Source organism: Dromiciops gliroides, chromosome 3 (assembly GCF_019393635.1).
Source record: "Dromiciops gliroides isolate mDroGli1 chromosome 3, mDroGli1.pri, whole genome shotgun sequence".
Classification (NCBI taxonomy): domain Eukaryota; kingdom Metazoa; phylum Chordata; class Mammalia; order Microbiotheria; family Microbiotheriidae; genus Dromiciops; species Dromiciops gliroides.
In genome coordinates this window covers 287,043,214-287,070,061 of record NC_057863.1, presented here as the reverse complement: position 1 = coordinate 287,070,061, position 26,848 = coordinate 287,043,214, and the positions used below count along the sequence as shown (strand labels likewise).

At 34.0% G+C, this 26,848-nt stretch overlaps 1 protein-coding gene across 1 annotated transcript in view; it reads right to left on the bottom strand.

Moving 5' to 3' along the window:
- Positions 1-26,848, bottom strand: part of DMD (dystrophin) — a 2,325,391-nt gene that overhangs the window by 1,754,857 nt on the left and 543,686 nt on the right. Inside the window, 2 exon segments of the mRNA XM_043994767.1 lie at positions 22,740-22,871; positions 24,835-25,016. Of these exon segments, the coding sequence (XP_043850702.1) occupies positions 22,740-22,871; positions 24,835-25,016 (314 nt within the window).

The following is a 26,848-nucleotide window of genomic DNA, read 5'->3' as shown; positions in this document are numbered from 1 at the left end:
TTCATCCTATTCATACAGTTATAATTATTAACTGCACAAATCCCTCTATCTTATTTTCTTCTGTTTTTATTTCTCTTTATTTTTACCCTTTCTCTCCTCAGAAGTCTGTTTTGCTTCAGATCATTACCTCCCTTAATTGACTTTTCCTTTTGTCAGTCCGTCACAACCTTTTCTTATACCCTTCCCTGTTGGGAATTTCTATACATATTCTCCCCGCCCCCCCCCCATTTGAACAAATTCCAATAAGAGTGAGGTTCAAGCCTTGCCTACTACATATCACCATTTCCCCTTCTACTGCAAACGCTCTTCTTTGTATACCTCTTTAATGTGAGATAATATTCACCATCCTTCTACTCCTTTCCCCTTTCTCCCAGTGCATTCCACTTTCTCACTCTTTAAATTGTTTTTGAGATCATCTCAAAATAATCAACTCACATCCATGGTCTCTATTAATTCTTCTAACTAAGCTAATAACGACAAAGTTCTTAGGAGTTACATATACCATCTTTCCATGTTATAAGAAAAGCAGTTTAATCATATTAAGTCCCTTAAGCTTTCTCTTTCATGTTTACCTTCTTATATTTCTTTTCAGTATTGTGTTTGAATGTCAAATTTTTGATTCAGCTGTGGTCTTTTCATCAGGAATGCTTCAAAATTTTCTATTTCATCAAATATCCCTTTTTCCTTCTGATGGATTATACACAGTTTTGCTGGATAGGTGATTTTTGGTTGTAATCCTAGATACTTTGACTTCTGAATTATTATATTCTAAGCCCCAGGTACTTTAAATAGAAGTTGCCAAATTTCATGTGATTTTTTTTTTTTTTACTGTGCTTCCATGATATTTGAATATTTTCTTTCTGGCTGCTTACAATATTTTATCCTGACTTGGGATCCCTGGAATTTGGCTATAATATTCTTAGGAGTTTTCATTTTGGGACCTCTTTCAGGAGATGGTAAGTATATTCTTTCAATTTCTATTTTACCCTCTGGATCTAAGATAAAGGGCATTTTTCATTATAATTTTTGAAATAAAATGTCTAGGCTCTTTTATTTATCATGGCATTCAGGGAATTCAATAATTCTTAATATGTCTCTTCCTTATCTTTTTTCCAGGTTAGTTGTTTTTTTTTTCTGATCGGATAGTCCACACTTTCATCTATTTTTTTCATTTTTTGACTCTATTTTATTATTTCTTGATGTCTCATGGAATTATTGACTTCCACTTGTCCAATTATAAACCTTTAAGACATTATTATCTCCAGTAAACTTTTGGACCTTTTTTTCCATTTGGTAAATTCTGATTTTTTTTAAACAAGTTTTTTCTTTCAGTAAATGTTTGTGCTTCTCTCACCATTTGGGCAAATCTCTTTTTTATTGTACTTTCTTCTGTCTTTTTGTACCTCTTTTACCAAGCTGTTAATTATTATTTTTCATAATTATCTTGTATCACTAATTTCTTTTCCCAAATTCTACTCTACCATGCTTTTCTTTTTCTTTAACTCTTCTAGTAATTATTTTTAGGCTTCTGTCCAATTTGCATTTTTGTAGGTTTTATTTGTAGCTAGTTTTACATTGTTCTCTTCCTTCCCTATAGGTGGGCAAGGAGACCATACTCAGAATGCAGTTGGTATGGAGGACTGGCACTTGAACCACTGACATGGTTTTATTATTGTCTGAAGTCTAAAAAGGAAGAATTATAGGAATTTGGTGTTCTAGAGAATTAGCATAATCCCTACAGCTCTGTGGAATATAGTTTTGGCCCAGTATCTTTGCACTGCAGAATGTAAAAGTGGAGGGGAGCAGCATCTCTGGAATTACTGAATTGTATTCTATTAACTTCACTATAAGGACATTTATTTTATTTAATTTTATAGACCATGAGTGTTTTAATGTGTCCTAGTCCTGAGGATGAGCCATTGTAGTATACTGAGTTAGGCTTGGTCCAGAACATTTGTTTTTACTTTTGGCAAAGAACATGCAGTTAATTTTGTGTTTTAAGTGTAAGAAAGGAAAAGAATTTGGTGAGGTTACATGAGCAGTTATGTGGTTCAGATACCCTGTGTCTGTGTGCTTTTAGATACAAATAAAGAATATTCACGATGAAATAAGGAGGGAAAATTCACTGGTTCTGTAAGATTAACATGATAAGAGCTTGGTATAAAGAATAAACATATTGTAAAATCTACTATTCTCAAGCCATTTTAGAAAAGCTAAATTATTAACACAAGGAAATTATAATATAGAAATTAAATCCCATCAATTGAATGGTATCACATCTTAGTGACATCCAGCTTTACCTCTGAGTACTCTACTTACATACTATGATAGAGTTCTTAGCAGTTCAACTGGTGAAATTTGAACCAGATATTGGAACAGCCAATGAGTTTTATCAGGCAAATAAACCTATCCACACAAAAGATACCCCGGGGGCTGATGGGAGGAGGTCCTTCATAGTCTGGCTCCAGTTTATCTTTTCAGACTTATTTCACATTACTCCCCTTTAGTACTGTATTCCACCCAAAGTAGCTTGCTATTCCTTGAATTTGATATTCTGTATCTTGCCTCTGAGACTGCACTGACTTTATCCCACATGCCTGGAATGCACTTTATTCTTTATCAATTTCCTAACTTCCTTTAAATTCATTTCATGTACTATATCCTATGAGAAAGCCCTTTCTGATCTCACTAGTTGCTAGTCTTTCACTCTTCTCAAAATATATTGCACTTATCTCAATCCATATTGTACCATCACCACCCTCCCACACTCCCCCCAAAGCTCTCTTACATACACACACACACACACACACACACGTGAGCAATTTGATACCAGGGACTGCTCCTCAAAAGCCTTTCTATATGTAATACACTGCACATACTTAAAAAATTCTTGATGAGCTTCTTTAGAATTGAGAATATAAGATCCCACTGCATATGCTTGAGTATGGAATGGAATAGAAAATCATTTTACTAAATGGTTATTATGTACCAAGCAGTCAGTTAATAAATAATTATTAAGGACTTATTATGTGCTAGGCATGGCATTAATTGCTAGAGATATAAAAAGAGGCAAAAAACAATTCCTGCCTATATGACTAAATGCTAGGAATACAAGTAGAAAAGACAGTGCCTTGTCTTCAAGAGCTTACATTTTAATTCAAAGAGATACCGTGTACAGGAAACTTCAGTTGCAGGTTAGATGGAAAATTTCCATAGTCCTAAGGGACCACTGTTATAAAAGGGGTGATTCTGGAGCAATCTAGGTAGGTGGGCTTTGGTTTGGTGTTCCTGGGCGAAGGTACCAGCTATACAATGGATTATATCCTTTGGTACTGTTTGTCGTTGTCTGGGCAGTTGGGTTTCAGGGTGGAAAGATGACATCTCTCATACAATGTCAGGCATTCATATGTTAAAAATCATGCTAATTTGGAACTGTGCCCAAAAGGCTATCAAACTGTGGATACTCTTTGATCTCCCAATACCACTGCTAGTTTTATATCCCAAAGACACCCCAAAAAGAGAAAAAGACCTATTTGTACAAAAATATTTATAGTAGTTCTTTTTGTAGTGGCTAAGAATTGGAAATCAAAGGAATGCTCATCAATTGGGGAATGGCTAAACAAGCTGTGGTATATGATTGATGTAATACCATTGTGCTATAAGAAATGACAAACAGGACAATTTCAGAAAGGCCTAGAAAGGCTTATATGAACTGAAGTATAGTGAAGTGAGCAGAACCAGGAGAATGTTGTTCACAGTGACAACAATATTGTTTGATGGAAAACTGTGAATGACTTAAAAATTCTCAGCAATACAATGATCCAATACAATCCCAAAGGACTAATGATGAAACATACTATTCTTCTAAAAGAAAGAACTGATATTGATCGAACACAAACTGCAACATGCTATTTTTCACTTTCTTTCATTTTTTCTTTAAGTTTTCTTATACAAAATGACTAACATGGTAATGTTTTACATAATTGCACATGTATAATTTATATCTGATGGCTTACTGCCCCAGGAAGGGGGGAGTGGAGGGAGGGAAGGAAGGACAGATTTTGGAACTCAAAACTTTAAATAAAATTATTATTATTATTATTATTATTATTTTGTTTATTTTTTTCTTTTTGCAGGGCAATGAGGGTAAAGTGTCTTGCCAAGGGTCACGCAGCTAGTAAGTGTCAAGTGTCTGAGGTCAGATTTGAACTGAGGTCGTCCTGAATCCAGCCACCTAGCTGCCCCCTGTTATTATTTTTAAAACATCATACTATATTTCTTGGAAGTAGCAATAAGTGTTCAATGACACTGTTTAAATATCAAATGATCACAAAACAGGATAATATAGGTTCTCTTTCACAAATACTATAACTATTATATTCTACAATTCATATTGACAAATTAACAGAGAACTACAGAGTACATAAAATGCTGCTGTTCGTAGCTTCCTGAGTATTTTGAAAATACTACTTAATACACAAAATACTGTCTTACAGGATTTCTTCTTATGAGTTATCTCATAGGAACATGTTAAGATTACGTTCTTAAATGGGACTATTGAGACAATGAATTAGAAAGCTTTAATTTGGGATAAACATATCAAGAAATTATTTTTTTAAATAAAGTGATATGTAAAGTTTTCCCCAAGTGGATTTTTTTGGGGAGAAGTGGGAAAGGTGGAGTCCAGATCTATGACTCCATTGGTTTAGTGAATTCCCAATATTAAAAGTCTTCTAACCAAGATCAGCAATTTCACGCTAATTTATTATCTTACAGAGTTGTGTAGAGGGTTTGAGAACTTAAGATACTTCCCCAAGCTCACATAACTAGTATGCATGAGAGATATTTAGGTCCTACTACCTCTGTCACTACCTCTTTGAACTTAAGGAAGTCACTGTCTCTCTAATCATCATTTTCCTTACCTGTAAAATGAAGATTAGACTACATGGCTTCTAAGGTTGCTTCTATATCTAAAACTTCATCTTGACAAGATAAATTATCTGTTACTTATTATTATTTTTTTAGATTATGCTTTATTGTAATGGTAGAGAGATTTTCCTCACCTAGGATTTACATATGGATTTACTAATGGACTAAATTTCTATTATTATTAATTTTATTTCCAAAGGTAATATTATACTATTAATATTCCTTTTTGTGTAATCTATAGGCTTATTAACATCCAAAATAAATTTATCACATATTACAGATGTTATAATAATATAAAATAAAAAGATGAGGGCAGCTAGGTGGTGCAGTGGATAAAGTACAGACCCTGGATTCAGAAAGACCTGAGTTTGAATCCGGCCTCAGACACTTGATACTTACTAGCTGTGTGACCCTGGGCACGTCACTTAACCCCCATTGCCTCACCAAAAAAAAAATCTGAAAAATCTGAAAATAAAAAGATTGAAAAATTAATGAAGAAAAGTAAAGTATCAAAGATATGCAGTGGTTTAAAACTTTTCCCCAAAGGAACACACTAATATATATAAATTAAGCATGACTAATCATACTTGGCATATCTTAATGCACATAATATAAAATATTATATCAGGGCATTTTGTGATAGATTTTCTTCCTCTTATGTAATATCATCATTTATGGAGTCCCATCCATAGCAGCAGTAAAATCATTGATAGAGTCAAGCCTTAGCCTTCAGTTTAATGCCTACCTATGATTATATAATAGCTATTTGAAAATGTGGAATTCCCTCAACCTCTCTGTGCCCTAAGCTAAAATCTTGAGACTCCAAGTTAAAGACAATTTATATATGTACAGATGAGGAGGTACTTCAAACTTTCCCACACTGATGACTGCAGTGTTTTTCCCTCCCTCTCAAAAAAAAAGATACAAATATCTATAGATTATAGATAGAGATATAGAAAAATAAATCCTAGATAGAAACTTAACATGTTTTAGAATAATTCATTATGGTATATTTTGTAGAATTTTCTGCCTCAAAGGAATTGTCTTGATGATTAAAGAACAACCACTCCTGTTTAGCTACTATATTATAATAAACACAGTATTTGTACTGAATCTGTCAAAATCAAGAAAACTATAATGCATTTAAATAAAACAAGCTCTTATAAATCATGGGATCATTCATGTGTGAATAAAAGAGCTATGCACAGCATATGGTTTCAATATCCTTTTTTGATTCACAAACGGAAGCATTAAAAAATATCTCCCAGTTGTGGGGAATCCTTGGATGAATTTGATGGAACAAGAAGGAATGGAACAAGAGGAGTGGAACAAGGGGTAGAGATAGTCTAAAGTTTCACCATACACAATTACAAAGTCAGAGTTTAAAGTAAGTCTTGTGCTTTTTAAAAATAGCACATCCATGGATAAACTATCCCAACTCATTGATCTCTTTCTATCCTTGCTCTTACTATATTGTACCCAGTTGGACATACCTCTAAATCACTCACACCAATTCTATTTGGTACAAAAATATCTTTCAATTATAAAAGAAGAAACTCTCCTGAATATTATTCTTGTGGTCTTATTTTATTCAAGTACCCCAAATGTTAGTTAACTGAATTCTTACACAAAAGAAAATAAAATCTCAATGGAAAACCTCCATAATATTTTTTTATAATTGATGTACCTTTACACAACAGACACATAACATAATTTAAAGCTCTTAAACTCTTAATGGTGGATTGAATGTGAAAAATCACAATTGCCTATACTTTAGAAATAAAAATAATAACACCTTGTGCTTTGATGTTTCTTAGGCATTTTACAAAACTATTTCATTTTATCCTCACAATAACCTCTTTACATAGGTGCTATTATCACCCTCATTTTATAGATGAGGAAACTGAGGCTGAGAGCAACTAAGTGATCTGCCCAGAATCATACAGTTAACAAGTGTCTGATGTAGCATTTCACTTAAAGTCTTCCCACCTTCAAGGTCAGGGCTCTCTCCTCTACAAAACCTACTTACCTATCAAACAGATGATATACTTTCAATTAAAGGGAATCATCACTGGTCAAAACTGTGAATTATGTGACAGCATAGTAATTATCCATTTCTTAATGAAATGCAAATAAAGAAGCCTATTTAGAAAATGTCAAATTATGCATGCCAGTCACTCCAGTGGTTTTCCAGGAATTTTCACATTTTTATACTTTAAAAACATTGATTTTTAGTTAAATAAAATTTTTACACATCTTTGTTAATTATGTCCTATTATTTGTTTTGTGAAATGTATGTTGCAGAGCAGAGAGTCAACCATCTGGGAGACAAAAATGACAGTTCTGACGATAATTCAGATTCTAAAGGTAGGCATATTAATGCTTATATAATAGCATACCTATGTTTTGAGTAATAGATAAGTCTTCAAATAAAGGTCTCATTCAGATAATTTCTCTTTTCTGCTTCAGTCTCAATAAGTCAAGAATTTGAAGTTGAAAATATAGAATAAATGAGTATACCTTACTTTGTTCAAATCCCCCAGTTATGCAGGTATCTAGGGGACATTATGAAGACTTCACTGACATTCACTGTGGGAACCAACTGCTGACCCTCTGAATAGAGTTCAAGCTCCTATCAGTTTATGTACAGAGAGTCTCCCCTGACTTTGTCTTACTGCTTATGCTCAAGGTTTGAACTGTTAGATTGTGCATAGAACGAGGACCCCAAATGTTTGTCATTATCAATATGAGTGACAGATTCCTGAATGTACAAACATCCTGTTTACCCCAGGAAAAACAAGGCCATAAATCTTAACTGTACCCCCTTAAACTGTGACCCTACTGTTTAAATATCCCCGTCCTCAAATTAATGCTGGGGTCTCTCTTGAGATTTCTTCATGTATGTATGTCTATGTTGCTGAGCAAAAATAAGATGTGTACTTGTTTGGATAATGTGCTTTACTATGTTTCTGTTTTCTGTGTGGAACAAGTTTCTGGGTTTTGTTTGTATTATTTTTTTTACAAAACCATAGTCTGGAAAATGATTGGAAAAATACATTATGATAATGGGTGATAAATGAATTTAAATATATCCCAAAATGATTAGAAATATTCATGTTACATGTACTTATTATTATATGTCTTCTAATCCCTTATATGGTATGTACTTAGCATGGTCTGCATTCAAAAACTCTTGAATATATTTAGCTCTGAGGTGGGCACTAGATTATTGTTTGAGCAAAATAGTTGGCTGGTTGGTTTTAGGTTTTTATAAGTATGAATGGGTCAGTGCTCAATCAAGCACTGTGAAAAGATTCTAGCTGCATTTTAATCAGAATAAAAATGTCTCAAAGGAAAATATATTTATAAAATGAATTAAATATTTAAACATGAACTTCCATAGACTAATAATCCCTATATTACATATCTAAGTCTATGTGATTCTTGTGATTAGTTATGACAGAAATACTTGGGGATATCAAAGTAGCAAAATAATAATATACTACTCAAATTTTTATCAGTTCTATAAGTATAGTAGTTTGAAGTTCTATAAGAAGCTAAGTTATTATCTCTGGCTCAAAGCACAGAATATGTCTTAATTGTAACTTTGGACAAGTTACATGACCTCTCTGGTCCTCAGGATAAGGTTCCATCTAAGCTCTAATAATTATAGTCATACTTTCTGGTCCCAAGTTCATTGATTTTAGCTAATTATTTGTTAAGATATTCTTGATTTTAGTTTTGAACAAATGCAGCCACTAATTGGCTAACCACAATGTGCAATCCAGTGGAATTTGCATTGACTCTAGAGGCAGAAAATCTGTGTTCAAGACCCAGCACCATCACTTATGAACTGTGCAACTTTGGGATAGGCCCTCATCTTCCCTGAGTCTCTATTCTCTATTTCTTCATCATTATGATGGAGATAAAAAAAAATACTAGCACTCTGTACCTCACAGTTGGTTGTGAGAATGACAAGTCCATTTGAATCTTTAAATTACTCATTTTTCTGGCTGTCATCTTGTTCTTACAACCAAACATTATTGAGTGTGTGTGCATATGTACATCTGTATTTGTGTACAAGAAAGACAGAAAGAGACAGAGGGAGGGAGGACAAAGTCAGAGACAGAGACAGACAGAAACAGACACAGAGAGACAGATAAAGACAGACAGAAAAAGAAATAGAGACAGAAAGACAGAGACAGAGGGAAAGAGAAAATAAACCTGCATGCATGCATACACACATACACACATTCCCTTTCAGTTCATTGTAATTATCATCATCACTGTTATCCTCAACTAGCTTCCTTCATCACTCCATTGAGGACATATAAATCCCTAGCAATAATGACTTTCTTCATCTTTGAAAAGAATTTCCCTTGTGAAAGAGATCCTTTATTCTGTCCCCTCTTTATGTTCAAGGGACTCAGGGATTTGTTTGAAAGAATGATCATATGCATATCATAAGGCCCTTTGTTTCTAGTTCTCTGACTTTTCAAAACATTGTGGATTTAGCTACAAGCTTGCTCTGTCCTAGAGGAAGTTGCAGCTCTCTTGGACTCTGTCAGCCTGTTTTGTTTCTGATTGGTTCCAAGTTAACTGAGGTCGGATTGATTGTTTTATTTATCTTTGTGTCCCTTATGGAAACCTAACAAAGGGTAGGATCAATAAAACCTTGCTGAATGAAATAATGAATAAATGACTACAATTTATTAGTTTTCTTCCACATTTTAAAGTAATTTAGTAAGAAAGGTGTTCTGGTTTACTTATGAAGTGTTTTCTTTCAATTACTGTATAACTAGTTGAAAAAGTTTCTAAAATATCTCTTGTCAAATAATCTAAGCATCGCATTCAGTAATAGAGGGAGTATGGTATAGTATAGGACATAGAGTGTTGAACTTACAGAAATGAAAATCTAGGTTCAAATTTTATTTCTAATGCTTACTAGTAATATGACCATAGGTAAGTCATTAAAACTTTTAAAGTCACTTAATCCTGTTTACCTCAGTTTCCTCTTATGTGAAATGAGCTGGAGAAGGATATCACAAACCACTGCATTATCTTTGTCAAGAACACCTCAAATGGGGTCACAAAGGGATAGACATAACTGAAAAATGACTCAACAACAAGAAAAGTATCTACCTCACAGTGCTATGATGAGGCAAAAACACTTTGCCAGTATTAAAATGGTATGTATGTTAGATATGTATGTATATGTGTGTACATGTATGCACACACACCCCCTCCCTTTAGTTAAACTATTATGAGAGGAGAATATTCAATTTTCTCCTATTCCAACCATTTAAAAATTGTATTTGATATAACTCAATAGTATTGAAAAAATTTCATTTATCAATATGCATTCAAAATGTTACTATTAATGGATAATATAACTTAAATTTTCTATCAAACACATACCCTTTAATTGTCCTTTCCACTGGGGACTAAAAAGGATACATCTTTTCTAAAGATTTTTACACTATTCTACTTCTGTTATTATATCCCTAGAACACTCCTAACATTGAAAATGATCATTGAGAAATTGGATAGAGTTATAAGGGGAACATTGAATGTGGTTAGTAAAAAAGATCTAACCTTTTTCTCTGGCAGTCAAAACTGCATTCACAAAATGATCGCTCCTTAGGAAATTTCACAAGGGAAAGGGATCTTTATCCATATAAATGATTTAATCTACTTTTATGCACTATTAAAATTTCCTCTTATAAAAAAGGTGAGAAAATCTCTACATAATTCATATGTTTTAATTAACTGAGAAGAGCAATTACTTCTTTGCTTCAGCTTAGCTTTTACATATAAAAGTGTTAATGTGGGCATATTTGTAAGGATGAGGATGAATATACTTTAAAAATATTTAGTATTTTATTTTTCCCCAATTACATATAAAACAATTTTAACATTCATTTTAAAAACTTTGAGTTATAAATTCTCTCTCTTCCTCCCTCCCACTCCCCTTTGAGAAGGTAAGCCAATCGATATAGGTTATACTTCTGTAGTCACATAAAACATTTCCATATTAGTCATGTTGTGAAAGAAAATAGACAAAAAAAACTTAAAAAAATTAAAGTAAAAAAGTATGCTTCAATCTGTATTCAAATGCTATTAGTTCTTTCTCTGGGAAGGATAGCATTTTTCATCATAAGTCATTCAGAGTTGCCTTGGATCATTGTATTGCTAAGAATAGGCAAGTCATTCATAGCCAATAATCCCACAATATTGCTGTTACTTTGTACACAGTGCATTTCACTTTGTATCAGCTAATGTAAGTCTTTCTGGGTTGTTTTTTTTTTTAGTGCATCCTGCTCATTTCTTATAGCAAAATAGTATTCCATCATAATCACATACCATAATTTGTTCAGTCATCCTCCAGTTGATGGGGAGCCCTGAACTTTCCAAGTCTTTGCCAGCAGAAAAGAGCTGCTATAAACATTTTTCTACTTATAGGTCCTTTTCCTGTTTTTTATTTTTTAAATCTCTTTTTGGATAAAGACCTAGCAGTGGCATTGCTAGGTCAAAGATTATTTATGGTTTTATAGCCCTTTGAGCATAGTTCCAAATTGTTCTACAGAATGGTTGAATCAGTTCACAACTCCACTAATTTAATGTCTCATTTTTCCCATATCCCTACAATATTTGTCATTTTTCTCTTCTGGTATATTAGGCAATCTAATAGGTATGTAGTAGTACCCCAGAATTGTTTTGAGTTAGAATATTTTTTCATAAGGCTATAGATAGTTTTGATTACTTCATCTGAAAATTGGTTCATATCTTTTGATTGCTTCTCAATTGGGGAATGGCTCTAATTTTCATAAATCTCACAGTTCTCTGAAGCCTTTATCAGAGAAACTTGCTTCAAAATGTTTTTTATAATAGTTGTATTTCACTCCATTGTATTCCCTCACATTTCATTTATTCTATTTTCTTGAGGCTGACTATTCTTTACGTAGCTTTCAATAACTCCTCAATAACTTTTCAATAACCTATATCCACCTCTAGTCTATTTTCAGTTCTTATTCTTAAACTCATTTCTGTTATTTGACATAATCATTAGCAATCCCTTCTAAATATAAACTCTTTCCATTTTTTGTTATCATTTTAATAGTATTTTAGTTTTTTTTCCAATTACATGTAAAGATAGGTTTTCTACATTAATTTTTGTAAGATTTTGAGTTCCATTTTTTTCTCCCTCCTTTTACTCTCCCTCTGAGAGTCAGCAAGCAATCTGATATAGGTTATACATTACAGTCATGTTAAACATATTTCCACATTAGTCATGTTGTGAGAGAAGAATAACAACAAAAGGGGGAAAACCACAAGAAAGGAGAAACAGACAAAAAACACAACAGAAAAAGAGAAAATAGTATACTTCAATCTACATTCAGACTCTATAGTTCTTTTTCTGGATGGGGAGAGCATATTCCATCATGGAGTCTTTTGGAATTTCCTCAGATCATTATACTACTGAGAGCAAAGTCTATCACAGTTGATCATCACACAATGTAGTTGTTACTGTGTATAATTTTCTGGTGGTTCTGCTCACTTCACTTAGCACCAGTTCACATGAGTCTTTCCAGGTTTTTCTGAAATCCACCTGTTCATCATTTCTTACAGAATAATAGGATTCCATTATATTCATATGCCACAACTTGTTCAGCCATTCCCTGATTGATGGCAACCCCTCAATTTCCAATTCTTTGCCACAACAAAAAGAGCAGCTATAAATAGTTTTGTACATGTGGGGCCTTTTCCCTTTTTATGATCTCTTTGGGATATAGACCCAAGTAGTGGTATTGCTGCATCAGAAGTTATGCACAGTTTTATAGCCTTTGGACAAACTGTTCTCCAGAATGGTTAGATTAGTTCACAACTCCAAAAACAATGCATTGGTGTTCCAATTTTCCCACATCTTCTTTGACATTTATTATTTTCTTTTTGGTCACATTAGCCAATCTGATAGGTATGAGGCATTTTTCTAATCAGTAGTGATTGAGAACATTTTTTCACATGGCTATAGACAGCGTTAATCATCTGAAAACTGCCTATTCATATCCTTTGACCATTTTTCAATTGGGGAATGACTTGTATTCTAATAAATTTGGTGTAGTTCTGTATATATTTGAGAGATGAGGCCTCTATCAGAAGCACAGCTGTAAAAATTGTTAACCAGCTTTCTCCTTTCCTTTTAATTCTGGTTGTATAGGTTTAGTTTCTTCAAAAGCTTTTCAATTTAATGTAATTGAAATGATTCATTTTGAATTTCATAATGTTCTCTATCTCATCTTTGGTCATAAATTCTTCCCCTCTCCCAAGAGCTGACAGGTAAACTATTCCTTCCTCTTCTAATCTACCTACAGCATCACCTTTATGTCTAGATCTTTTACCCATATAGAATTTACTTTGCTATATAGTGTAAGATATTGGCCTATGCCTAGTTTCTGCCATACTATTTTCTAGTTTTCCCAGCAATTTTTGTCAAATAGTGAGTTCTTATCCTAGAATCTGGAGTCTTTGGGCTTATCAAACAGTATATTGCTATATTCATTTAATACTGTGTTTTGTGTGCCTAACCTATGCCACAGATTCACCACTCTACTTCCTAGCCAGTACCAAATAGTTTTGATGGTTGCCGCTTTATGATATAGTTTTATATCTGGTATGGTTAGGTAACCTTTCTTTGCATTTTTTTCCCATTAATTCCCTTGCTATTCTTGACCTTTTGTTCATCCAGATGTTCTTATTGTGCAATTCTGAAACCATATCTTAACCTTTTTGTGTGTCATGAACCTCTTTGGCAATCTCATTAAGTCTATGGATCTCTCCTCAAAAGTTTCTAAATGCAAAAAGTAAAAGTTATAGGAATTCAACTATATTAAATAATGTTACCAGAACATTTAAAAAAATGATGGGCTACATAAATATATTCACAGAGCGTTTGTGGATAACCAAGGGCAAGTCATGCAACCATTCTGAACTTTGGTTTTCTCATCTATAAAATGGAAATGATACTTATTATTGCACTGTATAATATTATTATACATTATGGCAGGGTGATTAGAGACACCCAGTCTCATAGTAATAAAGACCTGGGTTTAACTTAAATTCGACATTTGATATATACTGTCATTCTGACCATAGCAAGTCAAAACAGTAACCCAGGAAACTCTCAACCTATATATAGTAGTAATTGGTGTCAATTTACCACAAAGTTTTTCTCTGCCAATGAACTCACAAGTCTGTTAAAATATATATATACTACCTATGTTATAGGTTGTTGTGAGGAAAACATTCTAAATTGTTAGCTATTATTTCCTCGGTAATTATTTTCCTTTGTTCTCTATTTGTTCCTGGGGATTGATTTCTCTGATAGTCTTCTCTAGTCTCATTGACCATGTGTATCAAGATAGTATCTCCATATTCAGCTTTGGTTTTTCTCCTAAGCTCCATATCTACATTTCTACCTGCTCGACATTATCATCTGAATACCTGCCATCTCCTCACAGGCATAGTCATTTCACTGTTTAAGGGCCTATTACATCTGAAATACTGAGATAAATAAAAAAATCATCGAGTTACCCATTATTCCTCCCTCTTTCACCCCCAACATACCATCAGCATACAAATCTTGAAGATTTCCCCCCAGCTATGTATCTCTTTATTTCAATTCTCTCTGCCAATACATTCATCCAGGACAGCATCATTTCATGTTTGGATTATTGCAAATTTTCCCATAACTGCTAGAAACCTGTCTGCTCAGATATAAAGTGGGTCAATTGGGAACAACTGATGCCAGCTTGCTTTCCAACTGATTGGAAGGACAGCCATTAGGACAGTGCATAGCAGACTTAAAGGCTGAGAAAGGAGATGCTTTTTTAGTGAGATGATTTTCTTGGGCATACAGCTTACAGACTGACATTATGGAATTTTAATGGTATTTAGTTTTTGTATGGAAAAGCACTCCAATATTAAACAAAACAGAAATTATGTGTGGAAACTGAAGTCTTTAGAAGGTATTTTGAGAATGAGCAGAAACTTTGGAAAATCAAGGATCAAAAATACAAGGCCAAAGCTAGCAAAACAAATGGGAACTATTGTCCAATATGCCCTTTGGCTAAATCAAAAGGGTTGGGATAAAGAAAATAAGAAACTAGGTATTTGTTTTCTCTTGAGCAAGGGTTCCTAACCTGAGGTACATAAAAGACTATGTTTTGGGGCAGTTGGGTGGCACAGTGGATAAAGCACCAGCCCTGAATTAAGGAGTACCTGAGTTCAAATCCGGCTTCAGACACTTGACACTTACTAGCTGTTTGACCCTGGGCAAGTCACTTAACCCCCAATGATCCACAAAAAAAAACAAAAAACAAACAAAGAAACAAAAACAAAACAAAACAAAAAACTATGTTTTCCAAATATTTTGATAATTATTTCAGCATAGTTGGCTTTCTTTGCAATCATATATATTTTATTTTATGTATTTATAAACACAATCCTAAAGTGGTCCATACAAACTTTTAGGTGCCTATAATGATGATGATCCACTTTTAGAAAGCAGCATTCTGGGGCAGCTAGGTGGCGCAGTGGATAGAGCACGGGCCCTGGAGTCAGGAGTACCTGAGTTCAAATCTGGCCTCAGACACTTGACACTCACTAGCTGTGTGACCCTGGGCAAGTCACTTAACCCCAATTGCCTCACCAAAAAAAAAGAAAAAAAAAGAAAGCAGCATTTTGCCAGACACACAGTCACATCAAAAGTTACATGCGGGAAATTTCAAAAGTAGCCACCATTTAAAGCTAAAAAACTAAACTAAGGCTTTTAGGATAACCTGCCCATTTTTAAGGTTGATGGTATTAGTTAAGTAGAATAAGCCTAGAGCAAACCATCATCTTTCCCCTAAATTTTACTCAGGTAGGAAACAGAAAGTTTGAAGAGTCCAGAGAAGTGAAAGTTCAAATTGTGTGATGGCTAAGACCAAAGAAAAATGTCCTTCTGATTTCATCTCCCACAATACTTGGGATCCAAACACCATCAATCATTGGGAAAAATGCCGTGGACTATAATACCCTGAAGGCTATATATTAAGCTACAAAAAAGTGCTGCCAGCTTTTCAAAGTCCCAACTTTTAAACTTGGAACTGTCACAAATGTTATAGTAATAGGAGCCAAGTTACAAGTGACAAAGTGGGAAATACAGAAGAACCATAGTAGCATCCTTAGACCTTCAAGAGTCCTGATTATCTGAAAGAAGTGATAAGAGGCTTTATAAGTCTCTAGCCTGAAATAAGACTCTGGCAGGTCTTGCAACAAACTAGCAAAATTACTTTACCTTCTTCTGAGATATTTTAGAAAATTACATAAGGCAGATGTCATTGATTTTTTGGATTTTAGCCAATACCTTTGGGTATTATGTCTTATTTCCATATTCCAGGAGGAATATGAGGGTTGAAGGGATTTGGTTATAATATGGTGTCAGTGTCAGTAGGGGAGGGTTGAGCCCAGTAGGGTATGGTGGAACAGAATGATTTGATCACTTGACTTTTTCTTTTTATTTACATTGGCTTGATAACCTAATTAAAAGCCCATGCTAGTAACTCACTGACTCTTACATATTCTGTTTATAGAGTGTTGTATTGGTGATGACTCTGGTTCTGATTTGTTGAAATGATGATGCCACCAAATAGCCACAGTGAATCTAGGGAGAGTAGTCAAATGTTTCATTGCCAGAGGTCTGAGTTTTCAGAAGCCAATAGTTAAGAACTGCATCAAACATACAAGAAGCTAAATGGGCCCCTAGAAAACAATAAGAGCCCCACTTGTACATACACGGGCTGACATACAAACAATTATATCTATAGCTAGAAAGTATAATATTACAGGCAATTAGGTGGCATAATGAATAGAGTTCAGGGTTTTGAGTCACAATGACTTGAGTTCTAATCCTCTCTTAGTCACTTAATTGTGTAACTGGATAATTCACTTAACCTCAGCCTCTGTTTCCTCATCTCTAAAATGGTGACTATAATAACATCTAGCTGACAGGGAGAACACTTCTCTGACAGAAGAACCTTCCTATTGTGAGGATCAAATGAGATAATAAATGTCAAGTTCTTGGCAAACCTTAAATGATAAGAACAGTATTAGAATATATCTGTGGTGTAATGGTAAGTCAGGAGGTTTCTTTTTGAGAACACTATCATTTCTAGTTTGAAGAAGTCACTTCAAGCCTATTAGTCATAATTTTATTATCTGTAAAATGGGGGTGATATGAATATAGTTCTGGGAGAGGGATATGAGTTATGTAAATGTGAGATGGCATTATTAAAGCAGTGGCTTCCATAGTTCTTAGGAAATTAATTATATATAAAACTAAATTAACCTAGCCTAACCCTTAACAACATACTTTCACACATGCTTGATGTTCCCAGTGGCATAATTAACATATGTAAAGGCAAATGAAAAATCTTATCTTTTGTCTGAAAGCTTCAAGCAGTTCAGAAGTACAGATCTTTCCTCCTCTTTGCCCTCTGAGTCTATGTTCTCCTCTACTTCCCATTTCAATAAAGTGCTTGTTATTTGTGATTGTAGAGAAGCCAGCCCTGAAGACAGGAACACTTGGGTTCAATTACTAACTCGGACACAAACTGGCTTTGTGATCTTTGGCAAATCCCTTAACATCTCAGTACTAAAAACAACTGTTTTAAGATGATGGTACATCTGGAGAAATAATTGCTCATATGCATCAGTAAAGGCAGTTTCCTTACCTGGAGAAATCAATTGACTCCAAAAGTATGGTGTAAAATACATATCTATATATGTATACATATGTATATTGGACATAGCTACACATAATCCATATCTTTATTTTTAATTGTATTACTGGAAATATTTTTAACATACTTCTATCACTACTGAAATGTTTTCTTTTTCTGTGTTTTGGTTATGGTTTTCTATTTAAGTAGATAAGAACCCCAAAACATGACATTGGGATAAAAAAATTCCCAAAGGTTGGAATACTTTTTCAGATTATTTTCTTTGCTAAGACTAACCCTGCCCACATACTTCATTTATCTATGGATAGAACAGGGATCCTTGAGATAGTTAATGTCTTTTGTGCCTTTTGTGTTGATCCTTTGGGGAAAGGGTTAGTGAACAGTATGACTTATGTTGTCTTTTCCTCTTTAGGAATGTGAATTTCTTTCTGCAAACCACTAGACAAAAAGACCAAATTCTCTTTTCTTTTTATTTCTTTCTTTTTTCTTTTTCTTTTTCTTTTTGCAGAGAAATGGGGGTTAAGTGACTTACACAGGATCACACAGCTAGTAAGTGTTAAGTGTCTGAGTCTGAGGTCGGATTTGAACTCAGGTCCTCCTGAATCCAGAGCCAGTGCTTCATCTACTGTGCCACTAGCTTTCCCCCCCCCCGCCCCGCCCCAGACCAATTCTATTTAAGATAACCTATATTTTGTCTGGAATTCTTTAACCATTGAGAATTTGTCTGTAAAATTACCCACATTTGAGATACTAGACCTCAATAATTTTCTAATTTAATAATTATGAAGTAAAACTACTAAACAAAAATTAAGTGGTAATTTTTTTAGGGGGGTGTTCAGGAGCTAGCTCTCACTGCCACATAATATAGTTTCACTATGGGCATTTTCACCACAAATTTGGCAAATGCTATAAACAAAGACTTAATTTATTGCTTTATTAGTTATATAGATATAAGAAAATGATGGAGAAAATGTTAACACAAATTATACCTAAAATATGTCATTTTTCCCCTGGAGAGAAGGTTGTTAAACATTTGCCAATACATTTCCTGCTTGTGAGTATTTCATAAAGGGCTTCTGGAATATTTCATCTATGAACATTTACCCTTTATAATCATTCTTTCTTTTTATAAAGGACAGAAAATAGGATTTTCCTCCTCCCATATTCCATGTTTCATAAAGTGCATGATAAGCTGCCTGTTAATGTATTTTTTATTATGATAAAGATAAGGACTAGAGGCATCTGGGGAATTTTCATTTTTCTCATTAAAATATTCATACCTGAACACTGCCTTAATGAGGTTGTAATGAGGTAAAATGTTTTTCTTCTTCAAAAAAAAAAATAGGATGAAGCCTTCTGGCAAAAGTAACTTGAAATGAAAATGAGGCCAAAATGTCTATATTTGCCTGGTTAATACTAGAGTATTTCAAAACATTTTTCTTTCTTCATTGGAAGATGTTTAGGTTCATGAACATTTTACTGAGTCAACTGGAAGAGAAAATTTTGAATATTATGGAGATGAGGAAGATGATGCCAATAACTAATATTTGTAGAACACTTATTCTTCCTTTGCTTTTGAAGGGGACCAGTGACTTAAATGTATGCAACATACATTATTCCCTTTGTGATTTACAACATTGGGGAATAATACTAAGAAATTTGTTATTATTGTTATTATCACCATTATACAGATTAGGGAACTTTGAATCTGTTAGGTTAAATAAGGTGACCCAGGTAGCACAAGCAGTAAGCAGAAACAGGATTGTGACAGAATTCTGTTCACATTGGAGATGATAAGGTATTGCTTTCCATATATGAATATGCTACCATTGTCTCATTCAAACTCAGATGTTGGTTTTCTGAAAACTGGCAGAGATTACAAGGTATTTTTTTTTTTTGAGTAGCACATAATCTGTGGCTATAAAACTGATCCTCCACCAGATGGCATTAACTAGGTCAAACCCATTAGTTCCATTGTCTACCTGGCAGATTAACCAAATGTACTTAATTCAGTAGATGCCCAGTGGCTTGAAAGCATGAATGAAGGAAACTCCAAAACTTTATTCCCCTTTTACCAGTAGTATCAGCAAGGTTATTTTTCAAATCACTATTTCCAGCATAGATTTGATAGAAATGACTTTTCTCAAGGAGAACATTTCAAATGCTCTACTGAGCCACATAAATAAAGCTTCTTTTACAAAAGCCATTCTAGGAAATCATATCACATTATATTACCCACATTCTAGACTATACAATACTGTAATTTTTATCTTTGTCGGGGTTGTGCTCCCACATTGTCAAGTGCTCTGTAGGACATCTTGCCTGAAAGTATTCAGATTTATCTCTCAAAAAATACACTAAATGGTATAAAAATTCTGACCTGGTTTTGGAATGATAATCATAATCATAATGATAGTAAAATAGTTAGAAATTATATAGCCTTTAAATTTACAAATGACTACAAATAAAACTCTGGGAGTTAGGTACTACTATTATTCCTATCTTACAAATGGGAAAAGTGAGGCAGGCAGAGATTGAGTGACTTGCCTGGTCAAAAAGCAAGAAACCATCTGGACCTGGATTTGAACTGAGGTCTAACTATAGGTCTAGCACCCCTGTCACTTCACCACCTAGCTACCTACCTCTTGCAGAAAAACTTACTGATGATTATGAGGACTGAAGGGACAAGTTTACTGACAAAGTTAAATGTGGTCACATAAAGAATCTTGCATTTCTATGACCTTTTTTTCCAAGACACTTTTGCAATATTCTCTCTAACGAACACAACTTTGTAATCACTGCGTGACAAAAACTTTCCTCTAAGTCACCTCCTCTGGTTCACAGCCATGATGACTGTATGCAACATATTGACTTGTTTTATCTATTTTATTTCCAGTTGTCATCAACAAACCAGTGGAGTGTGGTAGAGATTTGTATGTATGTATATATTTATGTATGTATGTATTTATTTATTTATCTATCTGTCTGTCTGTTTGTTTATTTATTTAAACTACCACAAGGGATAGAAAGCAGAATACCACATATGGAAAGGGGTGTGTGATTGCTTTGATGAGGGTGATCCCTCCAGTAATGCAGATAGCACACAATTCCTTGCCTGCCTGTCTATGTTACCCTTGCCCATATTACTTGATAAATTCTCAATAGAGGATCCACCCAAATTGCTACTGCCTTTCTCATGGTCCTATATATTGTGAAGATACTATGGGAGCCTTTGGAGTATCTCTTGCTTATTTCCGCTCTCATCATATCACAGGCCGATCTTTTCAACCTTGCATTTCTCTGATGACAACTTTTATTCAGGTTCTTTTTTATAATTTGATATGTGTTACATCTTGCTCCATCCACTGTGTATCTCTCCATTGCCCTTGAGTGATACTCATTATTAACTATTTTGAGACTGCTGTATTCAGAGACTTACAGCTATACAACAGCCCTGGTAGAAAAATTGGTACTAAAAACATGACCCTTTGTTTCTGGGAGAAATTTGGGGTCATTAAAGAAGCTTTGTATTTTCTTTGTTTTGGTCTTTGTTTTGGTTTTGTGGGGCAATGGGGGTTAAGGACTTGCCAGGGTCACACAGCTAGCAAGTGTCAAGTGTCTGAGGCCGGATTTGAACTCAGGTCCTCCTGAATCCAAGGCTGGTTCTTTATCTACTGCCATTTAGCTGTCCTGAAGCTTTGTATTTTCCAAAAGTAATACAGCCTACTCTCTTCCTCTAATCTGGGCACAACTCAATGTTCATATGTCTATGTGTGCACCAAACAAAATACCCTACCTATATACAGGGTGTTATTAAAGGTTAAACTAGCTTATTAACTAGTAAAGCTTTAAAAGAGCAATAAGGCTTTTTGAAAACATGTATATATAAACAAAACACATATGTATATAATATGTATATCTATATACACTATAGATGTGTATCTATATATGTGGATGTGTCTGTATTTGTAGGTACATATATATACATACATATAGAGACAGGACACATACATACATACATGTATGCTACCTACAGATAGACAAGCACCAAAGATTTCCTACTTAACTTGAATATCAAGAAGTATCTTTATCTGCTCCTTTCCCCATTCTCTTCCCTTCTGTCTTCCCTCTTTATCTCACCGTTGCCCCTGAGATAGTTAAGTCAAACTTTTTGACTGGTTACAAATATCTTTCAGGATGTTCTTCAATATTCAGGAGCCTGATGCAATAGGGACAATGCTGCCCACAAATAAGATTATGTGTAGTATCTCACCATTCATAGGAATGTCCCTTCAGTACTGAGACTATACTGCATCTCCATTGGCAAGTACAGTATACATCTTCCTATTTTACTCCTAACCAGGTATACTATTCCTTTAAAGGTTATCTAAACTTTACTCATGATAGCTGTTTAATAAACCTTTAAAAGTCTTACAATTATTTCACTAACCACAGCTGCCACAGAATAATGGGTCTCATCCACTATGTATACTGAATTCAATACCCACTGTTAATAAATACATTCTGACCCTAAGGAATCAACTTAGGTTCTCTACCAACTATATATCTATATCTATGTATATCTATGTGTGTATATACATACACACATATACATGTATATGTACATACAACATATACATATATATACTATACTATGCTATACTATACCATGCTATGCTATATCATACCATACCATACCATAATATTTGTATACTATACCTTATGTCATTAATAAGTTCTGAAAAAACATGGTATGAGGAAAAATTACATTACAGGAATAGTTTATTTTATAAGAATTTCATTAACCCCAACACCCCCCCAAAGAAAACATGTTATGATTTTTTTCAGTGGAGTCTGATTATAAGATATTAAGTATGAAAAACTCATGCAAATAAAAGACAAATCTCAGATTGGAAAATGTCATAGCAAAAATTTTCACAACAAGCACACAGGATGTTAGGATTTTTTAGATCCATTGGTAATGGTTATTTTGTTTTCAGAGAAAAAAAGAAGAAAAGCTTGACAGACCCTGTGAAGAAAATGGCCTCTTTCTGGGTCAGAGGATGAGACATAAGCAGCTTGGGTGTAGGCATAGCTTTTGAATCGAGGCTGAAGAGATGAGGAGGTTCGCACGTGGCCCTGTGCTAAACTGACTGTGATCTAAGAAGAGGTTTGGGAGAGGGCAAGGGGAGGAAATATACATATATACATTTGTGAAGACATGGCATTAGTAGGACTGCTATTCCCCCACCCAAGACAAAGAGAAAATGAACAGGGTTAAGTAAATATCAAATTGCTAGAAACCATTAAGCTGTAAAGGAAAAACTTAAAATTAAGTCTTGATGGCATTTTACCATGTTAAGAGGATACACTGCTGAGGGTGAATGGCTAAGTATATTTTACTGGAAGCATTCTCTTCTGCTCTAACTCTAGAACCAGGGTCCCCCCCACCCTGAAACACTATGCAGTGTAGTAAAAACATATGTGCATATGTATATGTGTGTATGCATGTTATACATGTACATATACATATATGTCATTTTCTCTGTATCTTAAATAAAAAAAAAAACAGTTTGACTTCATTAAATCATAACTTGGGGAAGGCCTGAAACTCCCATGAGTAAAATACAGGAATATTTCAGTATTTCTAGAGATGCAGGATTGTGCAATGAAACAAAGAATGGACTTGGCATTAGAAATACTTGGGTTTTGAATTATGCAATGACAGTTACTAGCTACGTGATGATGAAGACAAGTCATTTATCCCTCTCTGAGATATTAACATCATCAAATGAGATGATGATGATGATGAGGTATGTGAGGTAATTTCTGTCTCTGTCTCTCTGTCCTGTGTGTGTTTATATCCACACATACATTTATATTTCAGCTAATATTATTCAGTAGAGTGAGAAAATTAAATCAAAGATTTTTCAAAATGCCTATAGAAAAAATTTCCCATGGATATTTTAAAAAATATTATTGTTTATATCCTTAGCTAGAAGAAACATTTCTTCTAGAGAGCTTCAATATAAGCTAATGGATAATCTAAGATAAAACATTAAAGATTTTGAAATATAAATGTTAAATGGAGATAAACTGATATACATATAAGATAGATATATGCATGCAATGAGACACTTAGAAGAAAAAATAATTGCTGTTCTGTAGTTTTAGTGGTATCCAAATCTTTTGTAACCCCATTTGGGGTTTCTTGGCAAAGATGCTAGAGTGGATTGCCATTTCCTTATCAAGCTCATTTAAGATAAAGAAACTGGGGAAACAGGGTTAAGTGACTTGCTGAGGGTCACACAGCTAGTAAGTATCTGAGACTAGATTAGACTCAGAAGATGAGTCTTCCTGACACAGATCTGGTGCTTTATCTGCTTTACCCCCTAGCCCCAAAAAATAACATACTGAAGTATATATAATTTTTCAAAACATGACAAATGTTTATTTCCAAACATCATCTTAACTATGCTCTTTAACTTTGAAAGCATCCTTTAAACATAGTATTATTTTGTTTCGAACTATGATTTGATTAGCATGAGAAAGTCTTAGTAAGGAAATTGTCTTCATCTAAACATTAGTCAGGAACTACTCTGGGATTTTTATTTTCTTAGAGAATTTAGTGGCACTAAGAGGATAGATGATTTGACTAGGGTCCTACAACAATATTGACAGAGGTGGCACTTGAATCTACTTTCTCATGTCTCTCATCCTTTAAGATTAAGGTTTTTTAGTATAACAAATAAATTATTGAAAATAAGTATATTAGTAAATGGAATATATTTACTGGACTTGGTGTTCTTGAAAGAATGTGAGATCTGCTGATGTATAAATGACTCCATAGGTATTATTCTGCCCTGTTTCTTGGTGTGTATCTAAACAATGAATATTTTCTGTTCCATCTTTTTGCTATTACAATAAAATACATACAAAAATATTTTAATGGTGTGATTTGAAAACATACTGCAACCATGGGAATATAAGTTAAATTGTTTGTAGATATTGAATATTAATGTGGCAAAATAAAACAGATGGCTGGTATTAATTTGAAATGCATCCTGCAGATGCCATATAGCAATCAACTTAAATGCCAGTGCAATGGTCACCCAGAACTCACCTGCTGAGAATAGTGCATTTCATGATGCATTTGAAAATGTTCTCCTTGAGGACCTTTAGATGGTCTCGGCAACATTTCCACTTCTTGAATAGCTTCCATGCTTACTTGTTGGGGCAGAACTTGGAAGAGTGTTGTGACATACATTAAGACAGACTTCTTATCTGGATAGGCTGTTGCAACATCTGTAAAATATGTTAACATACATCACTTTTTGGTCTCCATAATGGGAATATGCAAAGGAATGAACAAATCAATGTTTACAAGAAGACGACAAACTAATGAGCCCTCATTGTCCATGAATGCCCTCAGAGACTAATTAGAAAATTATAATGAGCTCTAAAATTTCCTACAAAGTTGGAATACCAATGAGATAATATCTGTTAATTTTCCCCCCTAATTCATGTAAACTTCATTCCATCCTATTTTTTAAAGTCAAATGGCAAAACTATGCTATCAAAGGGAATGACATTTCATTAAGTGAGAGACAAAAATAGAGTGCTAGATAGATTTTCTTTCTGTGTAAAGTTACAAATCAGCAAGCCGATAAACAGCACAATAGTAATGAAAGAGCGACAACATGATACTCAGTGTCTTGAATTTCAGTAAAAGAAGGAAGAGATACTTACATGTATTATAGGTGTCTTGTGAAAAAACAAATGTGAAATCAAATGGATTCCAATTCAGTTAAACATATATTTATTAAGCATCAATCATATGAAGTTACCATGATAGGCACCAGAGGAAACCAAAATGGAGTGTTGTGGGGGATACATGTGAATATCTATACATAAATATAAATTATTTACAAGTGAAAACAAAGCAATTTGAAGAGATAGAATCATTAACAAAAGCATAGAAAAGCTGTGTAAAAGATGTCAACTGAGTTGTGCTTTGAAGAACATGAAGGGCTAATTGTACTGAGAGAGGCAAATCTTTTGCTACGTTCAAACGAAAAAAAAAGCAGAATAAATTCCACTAGATTCTATTGAATTAATACTTGATAGCATTCCCAAACTACATTAAAATACAGTAAATTGGTATTAGGATACATGACAGCACATCTGTTGGTGTCAGATGTCATTTTCCTACTCAGACACTAGAGACACATTCAAATGCCTTACATAAAGCTAATCTGGTGCTATGCTTTGTGGTAACATATTCAGGGAGTAAAGTAGAGCCCAACATTCCAAGTCAATAACAATTTGTAATGACATAAGTAACACAAAAGCTCTTTCAAGTTCTTCTTTTGTTATCTGGCATTAAAATTTACCTACTGCACTCATTCCAGTGAATCAGGATGTAGAAAGAACTTTGTATGAGAAATTTATCATTAATCCCAGAAGTGTTAAAGCATAATCATAGGCAGCAGGCCAAAAAAAACCCTGGCAAGCTGTAGCAATGAATTTCCAGTCATAAATCTATCTTGGCTTAGCTAAGATCTAAGATTTTTAAAAATTCAATATGGATTTCCAGTCAGATATTCTCATCACAGGCAAGAGAAGAAAGGATAAAATGTCAGATTCAAGGGCAGACAAGGAAGCCTACCGGTCATCTCCTTTCATGTAAGAAAATCAATACATTATTCATGAGCATCTACAGTGTTTTAGAAAACTTTTGGAGAAAGATATCACCTAATGTCTCTTAAGTAGATGCAGCATATAATAATACTCCAGTATTGGGGGAAAGGAATGGAAGGGGGGAGGGAGACACGAGACATAAGCATTCTACTACACATACATTCAGTCACAAATATTTATTGCAAGCCTATTAGATACATACAGCGCTGAGAATATGAAATATAATCCTAAATCGTTGCCCTCAGTATGATTGCAATTAATTATTAGCTAGCAAGTGTCATAAATGACCCTGTGATTAATTTAGAGTGGAATCATTTTGCCCCACCGTATAAACAACTTATTATATATAAATTAATAAAAGGATCTTTATGTGATTCATCCTAAATACCATTCTACTCTTTTGCTATTTCACTTATGTTTCTAAAACAAGTCTCAAG